The sequence below is a fragment of the Cavia porcellus genome, unplaced genomic scaffold (assembly GCF_034190915.1).
Source record: "Cavia porcellus strain 051 isolate PalLab524CR breed Dunkin Hartley unplaced genomic scaffold, mCavPor4.1 scaffold_8, whole genome shotgun sequence".
Lineage (NCBI taxonomy): Eukaryota > Metazoa > Chordata > Mammalia > Rodentia > Caviidae > Cavia > Cavia porcellus.
In genome coordinates, this window is record NW_026947491.1 from 50,871,712 (window position 1) to 50,881,829 (window position 10,118).

The 10,118-nt window shown below is 51.5% G+C and overlaps 1 protein-coding gene and 1 long non-coding RNA gene across 2 annotated transcripts; one reads left to right on the top strand and one right to left on the bottom strand.

Moving 5' to 3' along the window:
- Positions 1–1,017: 1,017 nt before the first annotated feature.
- LOC111758602 (uncharacterized) lies at positions 1,018–4,413 on the bottom strand. Its single transcript, XR_010049324.1, has 3 exons — positions 4,034–4,413; positions 2,383–2,529; positions 1,018–1,174 (listed from the first exon to the last, which is right to left on the bottom strand). It is a non-coding gene; the product is annotated as an uncharacterized LOC111758602 (long non-coding RNA).
- Positions 3,299–5,962, top strand: Inhbe (inhibin subunit beta E). Its single transcript, XM_003476149.4, has 2 exons — positions 3,299–4,110; positions 4,349–5,962. Exons 1-2 carry the CDS (start codon positions 3,690–3,692, stop codon positions 5,110–5,112), a joined length of 1,185 nt encoding a protein of 394 aa, XP_003476197.2. The 5' UTR covers positions 3,299–3,689; the 3' UTR covers positions 5,113–5,962.
- The last annotated feature ends 4,156 nt before the right edge of the window (positions 5,963–10,118 follow it).

Below are 10,118 nucleotides of genomic sequence, written 5' to 3' on the forward strand. Positions count from 1 at the left end.
CACACAGAGCCCTCAGGGCTGAGATACTGTATCCACCTGGGGCCTAAGGGCTGAGATAGTGTATCCACCTGGGGATTCCATAACTCTTCCTCCCACAGGCTGCCTCCTCTTCTTCCTCAGGTCACCTCCATCCTCCTAGAGTCATCATTTGATGGTCTCATGGCTAATAAAGAACTAGTTTTTCCTGTTCACCTCTTCCCTCTATACTTGCTCCAACAGATGAGACGGATCAATGATCAATCATCAGGTAAGCCGACACTGAGGAAACACGTGTAGCAGGAGGCTGAAGCATGCTCACAGCTGCCTGCCAGGACCTCTGGCTCGCCCCCTGCCCAGCCTCCCAGGGTTCCCTCCAGGAGTCCAGCCTGCCAACTGGAAATGGCAAGAGACAGTTAAGTAGAACAGGGAAATGAGGAAGGTCTGGGACAAGGAAAAGGTGGCATCTGCTCTGAGAATGAATGCTCTTTAACCCTTGCCCCTTTACTCCACCTTTTCCCTTTGGCTGAACCACGAAGTCAATACTGTCTGCAGCCCAAGGCCGGGTTTGCGCAAAGCCCATGTGTTCTTTGGGAAATGTGATGTCTGTATTTGTTCAGCTTGTAACCCTCTCCAGAGGGGGTGAAGAGGTCCTGGAATGGAGAGGCCAAAGGAGAAATTCTGAAAGGGACGGTTTTTTTTTTTTTTGGAGGGGGGTACTGGAAATCAAACTCAGGGTCTCATGCTTGCCAGGTAGGTGCTGTACCACTGAGCTACTTCCACAGTCACTGAAAGGAAATTTCTGATGGTACAGAAGCCCCAGCTATGGGACTTCCTAAGACGTCCATAGAAATTACCCCACCTTTGCAGTGCATAGTGGCATGCATCTGTAAACCCAGAACTCAGGAGACTGAGGCAGGTAGATTGCCATGAGTTTCAGACCACCTTGACTATATAATGAGTTCAAGATCTATTAACGAGAACCCATCTCAAAGAAAACCAACCAACCAACCAAACAAACAAACAAAACAACAACAAGAATGTTATCTGACATTTAATTTGAGAGCACTTTCATCTAGGGAGAGGCTCTGGTGTCTCTCTCTTTTCTGCCTGTATTCTTCACTCCACTCCTCTTTGAGACCAAATCTCCTTCCCTCCAACTATAGCTTCAGTCCCCAGGATGAAGAGTGGGGGACATCTGGGGAGCAAAATTTTTAAAGAGAAGGAAAGAATTTCATCAAAGTAAGAAATATTTCAATGCAATATTTTGTTCCAATGCAATATTTTTAAGCATCAAAATTAATGCAAAAATCCATGGTGAACAGAGCAGCATATTTTAAAATAAACACGGGACCCATACTATTCCTTTTTTTTTGGCTCTGCCTTTTGAAAACAGAGAAAGAGCTGATATGTCTTCTTTGAAGCATTTTCTTCCTGAGTTTCTGAGCTCTGTCTGTAGATTCCTTCAGGGTGTTCTCATTGGGATGAGATAAGTACTTCTACCTCTCCACTTCCTTACCGACCTCCAAGCTCGTCACCACCCCCACCCCCAGCCCCCAATCAGGTTGATGGTGGGGTGGCAGTGAGGCAGATGGCTGGGGTATTTATAACCTGGGAGCTCTTCTTGGGAGAAGTGACTAAGATGCTGAGAGCGTATTTATAGCTGAGTTCTGACGTAAGTGTCAGTGGGGAGGTAGGACCAGGCCAGGCACAGCAGCAAGCGGGTGGGAAGAGCTGGAAATTGGGGACACCTGACAGAGAGGGTACGGAGAGGTGGGATTAGTGACTCCCACAGCCACTTGCTACTTCCCCTGACTGTCTCCTGGCACCAAGAGTAAGCCTCCTAGGTACCCTTGCTGGCAGATACCTCCACTGCTCAGTTTTATGGTCCAGAATCCAGGGCTGGAGGCCTGTCATTCACCTGGGATCTAGGATCTGGGAGAACACTGACCAGAGGGGTTGGATATGGTTCAGGGCCTGGGGAGAAATGCAGGGTAGACAGGTGTGTCTAAGAGTTTCACTGACCCTTCTACTTCCTTCCCACCACGTGGCACCCTGAGTTTCTAGGAAGAGCCTGGCACCGTCACCGAACTCCACGTGTCAGTGTGATGAGATCTAATACCAAAGGTAGCAGTGACATAGTCTTGAGAACAACTTCCATTCTCTAACAGTGGTGACAGAGAACAGAGCAGAAGAATCAGCTCCTCCTTGACTTCTATGGGGGAGGCAGCGTCCCCAGAATGAGAGAATGAGGTGCACTCTCCATCTCTCCACTCCCTAGGCAGCCTCTTCCTGTCTCTGGGAAGCTTGGGTCAGCTGTAAACCAGCTACTGTCCAGTGGCACTGCTCTGCCACATGGTGGACACTGGTGGTACTGAAGCCCAGTCCTCAGGGTGACCCACCTACCTGGCTCCAGGTCTGGTGCTCTCTTGACAGCCCCAGCAACTAAACAGGGAAAAGATGAATAAGTGGAATAGGGACACATTTCTAAATCACACTCTTTCTCCACAGCTTTTTCTTTGACACTTCCTCCAGCTTCTTTAAGAAAGTGGGCTATAAGAAAAAAAAAAAAAAAAAGCTAGCCTGGGACCCATCCACTTCCTGTTTCCATTTAAAGTCAGTGAGGGCCAAAGACCATGGTGTATACCAATAGTTCCAGCTTCTTGGGAGGCTGAAGTGGTAGGATTGCTTGATCCCAGATGTTTAGTGCATGAGAAAGGATGGCAAAGGTAAGGAAGGTTGAGATTGGGAACTGTTTTCTGCTTCATTCTTAAAAACCCTTAAGCCTCCCACTTTCTAAGCTTCATTGACAGAGGCTAGCTGGCATCACTTCTAGGATGGTTCACATTTAGGCAAATCTTACAATGCCTTGAAAGAGAAGGGCCTCCCAAGTGGCATACCCTCCTGCCAGCCTGGATAGCTGAACTCTGCCCTGCTGTAAGATTGCATCATTCCTACCCCCACCCTCTGGGTTTCCCCAGACATCACAGTAGCATGTCCCCAACTCTTGCTCTGGCCCTCCTCCACATTGCACTCCAGTCCAACTGGACTCTGGGCAGCCAGCACAGGCAGGAACAAGGGGTGACTTCTGTGTCCTGTGGCACTGCCACCTTGGCCTGAGCAAGAGGACTCCCCTCTCTTATCACCACCACCCAGACTCTCACCCCTAGCCCATCCCCTATGTTAGAAATAAAGAGACCAAAATTCTCCTTCTGGTGGAAAGGCTCCAGAGAAATGACCACTGGAACTACAGCTGCCTTATGGAAACTGCTGCAGCAGGATGGCTGGGCAAGCTAGATAGACTGGATACAGGGGGAAACTGCCCTTCCCCACCTGGCACATATGGAGTCCCTCCTCTGAGTCCCAGACCTTGGGAACTGAGCATGTGAAATCATCCTCTTTCTTGCATCATGCATGTCCACATTGCTGCCCCCTTACCCTTACCTCAAGCCACCACAGGCAGATGGTGAAACCCGAGCTGAGGGGGGACCTCCACCCCTACAGGGGCCTGATGGGCAGCACAGCTGGCCAATCCCAAGGCTCAGTGGGTAGGTCTGCTGGGTGACTACTAGGTTGGGGAGTCCCAGTCAGTTGGCTCTAAAGGGGCCTAGGTCAGTAGCCAGTCATGAACTCTGAGAGTCAAACCTAGCTACCCATCGGACAATCCACTTTCAGCTTTCCTGGGTCCTGGGCCATAGAAGTGGCCCTACCCTATGTTGAAGGTAGCTCTGGCACTGACATCTGGCACTGCTGTGCCTACATTGGCTGCAATGCAATCAAACTCTATAGAAGAGAAACTGCCATCTTCGACTTCTGACTCAGGACTATCCACCCGGAGTATGGGACTCCCTAATGCCCAGCTCTGGCTGATGCTGCTGTGGGCACTGGTGTGGGTACAGGGCGTAGGATCTGCATGTCCATCCTGTGGGAGCCCAGCATTGGCACTTCAAGCAGAAAGAACTCTGATGCTGGAGCTAGCAAAGCAACAGATCCTCAAGGGGCTGCACCTGACCAGTCGTCCCCGAATAACTCATCCTCCACCCCAGGCGGCACTGACCAGAGCCCTCCGGAGACTGCAATCTGGGACTGTGGCTTCAATGAAGGAAGAGGTCATCAGTTTTGCTACCATCACAGGTGAGTAAGAAGACAGTCAGGAAGCACATAGGAAAAGGAGGGAGAGCAGAGCCTGACAGGAGGTAGAGGGAGTGGGGTGTGGCAGGAGGAGGAGCTGAGCAGAGAATGGTTGCAAGGACACAGGCAGCCTCTGTTTTTTCTAAAGCTGGGTGTGAGGGAGATCAGTTGGAGGCTTGGGGGAGTTTCAAAGAAAGCTTTATCTCTGCTCACATCTCTCTTTTTGCTGTCTTTCTGGTAGACACATCCACTTCAACCTGCAGCTCCATGCTCACTTTCCAGCTGTCCACTCTCCAGTACCGTCACCTATACCATTCCCGCCTCTGGCTGTATGTTCTCCCCACCCCCCCTTCTGGCACTCTTCACCTGAGGATCTTCCAATGGGTCCCAGGGAGGAGGCGCAGAGGGTCGTTTGCCCTCCTGGCTGAGCACCAAATAAATTCTCCTGGCTGGCATGCTTTGATTCTGCCCTCTAGTGGCTTAAGAGGTGAGCAGTCTGGTATCCTGAAACTCCAGTTGGACTGTAGAACTCTAGAAGACAACAGCACAGCTGCTACTGGACAACTGAGGCAGCACCTGGACACAGCAGGACACCACCGTCCCTTCCTGGAGCTTAAGATTCAAGCCTATGAGCCTGGAGCAGGTCGAACCAGAAGGAGGACTCCCACCTGTGAGCTTGAGAATCCCTTATGTTGTAGGCGAAACTATTATGTAGACTTCCAAGAACTTGGATGGCGGGACTGGATCCTGCAGCCAGAGGGGTACCAACTGAATTACTGCAGTGGAAAGTGCCCTCCCCATCTGGCTGGCAGCCCTGGGATTGCTGCCTCCTTCCATTCTGCAGTCTTCAACCTCCTCAAAGCCAACAATCCTTGGCCTGCAGGTAGCTCCTGCTGTGTACCCACTGCCAGAAGGCCTCTCTCTCTCCTCTATCTTGACCGTAATGGCAATGTGGTCAAGACGGATGTGCCAGACATGGTGGTGGAGGCTTGTGGCTGCAGCTAGCAAGAGGATCTGGGGGTTTAGAGTGAAGAGATCAAGTTGGGGGTTCCTAGGAAAAGGATATCTGTGTCTGTAGGCATCAGATTTTCTGATCCATACCCCCATTCACTAGGCTGCCTGGAAGTGTGACTGGATCAACCCCTCTGGAGTCCCAGCAGGCACTCTCTTGTCCTAGATACTGGCCTATTTCAGGCTAGTCGATATATGGAGTGATGGGTAAACTGTTTCTGTAAGGCAATGATTTCCTATCCTAATCCCTGAGAAAGAATGACAGGGGCTGGTGGGGGGAGGTAGGGAAGGAGAAGGTAAAGAAAAGTTAGTCTCTTCCAAGAACTAAAAGTCCTCAAGTAAAGGAGGAAGAAAGCAGAAGGCCCAGAAGGCTTAGGATGGGGCAAAGAGGCTGGCAGAGGATGGGGACTGTTAACGGCTTCAATTTGGGTTTTTTGTTTGTTTTGTTTTTGAGACAGGAGCTATTAGCTCAGGCTTGTCTCAAAAGCTTTATCTTCCTGCCTCAGCCTCTCAAATGCTAGGATGGGTGCAGAGCCTAAGAATTTGTCTGGTTCTCCCCAGAACCACTGGGGAGACTAACATTTATAGTTTCCTAATAAAAATAAGAAAGAAAACAACAAGTGTGCATCATTAAGAAAGGCTGAGGTGATGATCCACAGCAATGGCTCTCAAATGTGATCTGTAGCCTTCTGCTAGATCCCTGAGGTCCTTACGGAGTTTCTACAGGTCAGAAACTTTTTCGTCATAATATTAAGATGTTATTTGCTCATTATCTCAATGTTATACAGTGAAACTTTCATATGTGTGACATGTGATTACATCATCTTTCTGACATCACTGTTAATGGAATGTGAACTTGTATATTCTTGTAATAATTTTTTGTTTTAATTTCTAACATGAAGAATTGATGGATACAAGACACATTGGGGAGGGAGATATAACTCAGTGGCATAAGCTTGACAAGTTTGAGGTTGTAAGTTTGATCCCTGGTACCAAAAAAAAAAAAAAAAGATACATGCGAGAAAAAAGCTTAGTAACTTTCTTTTCTTTTCGTTTTTTTTTTATTGGTACCGAGGATTGAACTCATGACCACGCACTTGCAAGGCAGGCACTTATGCCACTGAACTAAATCCCCAACCCCAAGCTTAATAATTTTAAAAAGTATAGTGAAGTCTTGAATTTAAGAATTATTGACCTCTCCTGGGCATGGTGGGACACGCCTGTAATCCCAGCATTTGGAAGGCCAAAGCAGGTGGTCTCCTGTGAGTCTGAGGCTAGCCTGGGCTCCATAGTGAGTTTAAGGCCAGCCTGGATTATGTAGTGTGACCCTGTTTTAAGAAAACAAAAGAATTGGTACTAGAAAATGTAGCAAAAAAAGAAAACAAAAGAATTACTAGTTTATATTGTGTTTAAAAAGAGCTTTCCTGGAAAGCAGGGCAAGTGGCTGAGCAGAAACATGTAGGAAACATACACAGGATCCCATCTTTTTCATTAACTGGACCTGACTGAATGGGTCCCTGAGCTTCTCAGTAAAACTGTTCCGGGTCAGTCATGTGGAGATATAGGCTCAAATAAGGCTCAGAGTTGCCTCATCCCGTAATCACTACCTGTATTTGCAAGGCCCCAGATCTGTCCTTGGCTTCATCTTTCCCTCTCTGACCTTCAAAGTTAACCTGAACAGTTAACCTGCTGACCTTCCAGGCCCAAGGAAGTGTCCTTAGAAGCAGAGTGAGGATGTGGGAGATCTGGGTGAGAGGTGACAGAAAGGGAAAGAGAATCTTTTCTCTCACCATCCTTTCTCCTATTTCTTAGAAAGATCAGAGGCTGAAATAGTTGCCCTCCCCCTGCATCTGGTCACCATGGCAACAGAAATTCAAAGAGAAAGTGTAGCCCCCCCCCCCCCCGCATTACCTCGGACCGCTGGCAGCCTCCTCGAGTGTATCCCTCAGCTTACTTGGGCTCACACTTTCCCATTCCTGGGATCCTAACTGGGGAACTTCTCTGGGTTCCTTCTTCAGCTCCCTGGTCTTTTGCGTGCAGACTCCAAGAAGGTGTCATGTATCAGGATGACCAGCAGAGGGAGCAAAAAGCCTTAAAGAACAGAAAAGGCAAACTAAAGAGGTGTGGAGGTGGCCTCAGAAAGAGCCGGTTTCGCGGGAAGGGTGCTTCAGACTCACGTTTTCTTAGTGACCTGGTGAACACTCCAACCTATACTCAGAGCTCTAGTCACTGTGCCTCTTTTTTATGCTTTGTAGACCTTCCTCCACGGTTACCAACCCCTGAATTCAGTTTGGCCAAACCCCGCCTCTGTGCCAACTAAATTCCATCCAAAGGGAGAGGCTGGCCAATAAATCAGAGTGATGGAAGCTCAGTTACTGCCAGTCAAAGTTGACGACCCTACTTTCAATGTTACCTTTCTCAAGGGAACTGCTCCCCCTCCCTTCCTCGCCCCGAAGTATTTTTATGGATGCTTTCCTGGCTCTGGTTGAGGGCCTCTTCGCGGATGGCCGATCCAGGGAATTCCATCCCGGGATTTACTGCCCACCAACACAGCGTGTTGGGGGGGTAGGCAGTATAGAGTCCCTCAAGGGAGGGGGTGGATCCTGGGGGTCCTGGGGGTGCAATAAGCCCGGCACCCCCTCTCTCGCTTCCAACTACCCTACCTCATCCTCCAGTACGGTCCGAGGGAGGGAAATAGGTGGGAGGTGAGGGGCGAGCGGGAAGAGCGGCGACGCGCCAAGCGGCCAGAGCGAGAAAAAGTTTTTGCAAAAGGAAAAAAAGTTAGTGCTTCTCGCGGGTGGTCCCGGCTTGCAGCCCGGCGGGCTGGGCCGGCGGGAGGGCTGGGGGCCAGGTTGGTGGGGGGGTGGGGTGGCATTGAGGCTGCCTGCCGCGGCCGGGTCTGCCCCCCCTCCCCACCGCACACCCCCCAGCCCAGACTCCAGCTCTGGACCGCGCATCCCGAGCCCTGCGCCCAGACAGAGGTGAGAAGGGGGGCGGGCGGGGGACCACCTGGGAGTGGTGGGGGAGGGGGATCTGGGGGATGCTCCGCTACGGGGGACGCATCCTAGCCCGGAGGGAGACCTGGGGCTCTGGAAAAATGGGGTGGGAGACAATGGGCGAGATATTAGAAAGTTTGGACAATTTTTTCATTGGCGACTCCTTTTCACTGTATCTCTTCTTTTTCTTCTGACAGTCTGTGTGTCTGTCTCAGGCAATCGTGGGTCTCTTTGTCTCCACTTCTCCCACGCATTAGAACATCTCTTTTTCCTGAGGTTGGAATGTAGAAGATATTGGGATGGCCCACTGGAGGTCTTCGTAGTAGAGAGGGAACTCCAGGTGCGTCTCCGAACTCTGGGCAGGAAGATGTCAGTGGCTGAGAGGAAGGGACCTACCGACTAAGGGGGAAATTTAGGTGGGCTGGAGACCGGGTATGTGAGAGGCAGTAACACCACTAGAGGCCGATTGGGCTTGGGCCCCTGACCTGTCTCGTGACAGATGTGTCCGGGGATGCCTGTGTTTTGGGGGATAGAAGTGCACACGGGTCTAGGAAGAGGGCTGGAGGGGCTGTTAGAGGTGCAGGTTAGGTCTTAGAAAAACTCCAAGGAATTTGGGACCTCTGAGTCCCAAGAACCGGGAGTTAAAGAGGAGTAGGGAAGACCTTGTCTTGACCCTCTGACCTCAGGACCACCAGGGCAGCTGGAGCCAGCTGCAGGGAGACCCCTACTGGGGCTGAGAGGGACCACTGACCGTTGCCTGCCCTGTGTATCCCCGTTGGCCCCCCGCCCAAACGGGAGCTGAAGACCGAGGCCCCTCCTCTGGCTTAGACCACCCTGCCTGCTTTTGCTCCCCTCTCTGAAGCTTCTTTCAGGCCCCATGACCCCGAAACAATCAGCCCTGGGCAGCTAGCTTTTGGAACTGAATTAGGGAAAGGGGACTCCGTAGAGACTGAGGGTTTTAGGGGACTGGAGAACTGGGGTCTTATTAGGTAGTTCATTCTATCCAGTAAGGGACAAGGCTGGGAGGCTTCCTGGGGGAGACGTAAGGACAGGAATGAGGGTGGTTTTCCCTAGGGGGCGGAGTCCAGAGACCCCCCCCCCATTATCTCCGCGGCATCCCCGTGCGGCGACTGAAACCCCGCCCTTGACGTCACTGGGGGTTCCCGGGGGTCTGGCGGGGTTAACCCTTAGGAAGCTGGCTGGGATATCCAGAAACCTAAGATGTCTCACTCCTAGTAGTGTTCACCTTATTTTATTTACCCAAGCACTCTTTCCCTATGGCTTCTGAATTCTTTCCACCCCCACCAGCGGGGCTCCCACTTTCCAACAGAGGCCCTCAGGGTGCCACCCCTGCTTTCTGGGTGCACTGGGAGCTGGAGGAAGAGAGGAGGAGGAGGGAAGAATGTGCCCCGCCCCTCACCCCCCTACTACGGCTCGCTCGTCTGGGCTCTGGGGCGGGCGGGGGAAGCGGAGCCGTCTGCAGCCAGGGCCTGCGGCGGCGACTTGGGTGGGCCGAAGAGGCACGGGGGCGGGGAAGGCGGGACCGGGAGAGGGGGCGGGGCCGACTCCTGGGAGTTGGGGAGCGAGGGTACTAGGAGGACTCCAGAAAATAAGAAGATACCAAAGATGACTCAGGGCGCCGGTGGGGGGACCCTAGGCCCTCTGGCTTCATCCCGTACCCTCTTAACCTATCTCCGAAAAAGTTCACTGAAGCTGGAAAGTTAGCGATATTTTCCTTTTACTAGTGTAAAAGGGAGACGTGGGTGGGCTGTGGCACGCGTAGGCGAAGAAGGATGTCACCCCATTTCCATCGCGGCTTCTAGCGGCAGCCGGGCAGCGGGGCAGGACGGTAACAAGAGTATACAAACTTTTGGGGGATTCTCTAGTATTTGGGGGTTCGAGTGCGAGTCCTCTTTTCCCTGGGTGAGTCATAGAGGAAGAAGGCGGGAGGAGTGCCCCTCAGCCAGCTGCCAGCCAGCTGTGACCCCCCCTCCCCATATTGGT

What these genes read in the sequence shown, in the direction of transcription:
- Inhbe (XM_003476149.4), top strand. Translation starts at nt 3,690, where the DNA reads ATGTTGAAGGTAGCTCTGGCACTGACATCTGGCACTGCTGTGCCTACA. An exon ending in CAGTTTTGCTACCATCACAG is followed by an intron (nt 4,111 to 4,348) that starts GTGAGTAAGAAG and finishes TCTTTCTGGTAG; the next exon opens with ACACATCCACTTCAACCTGC.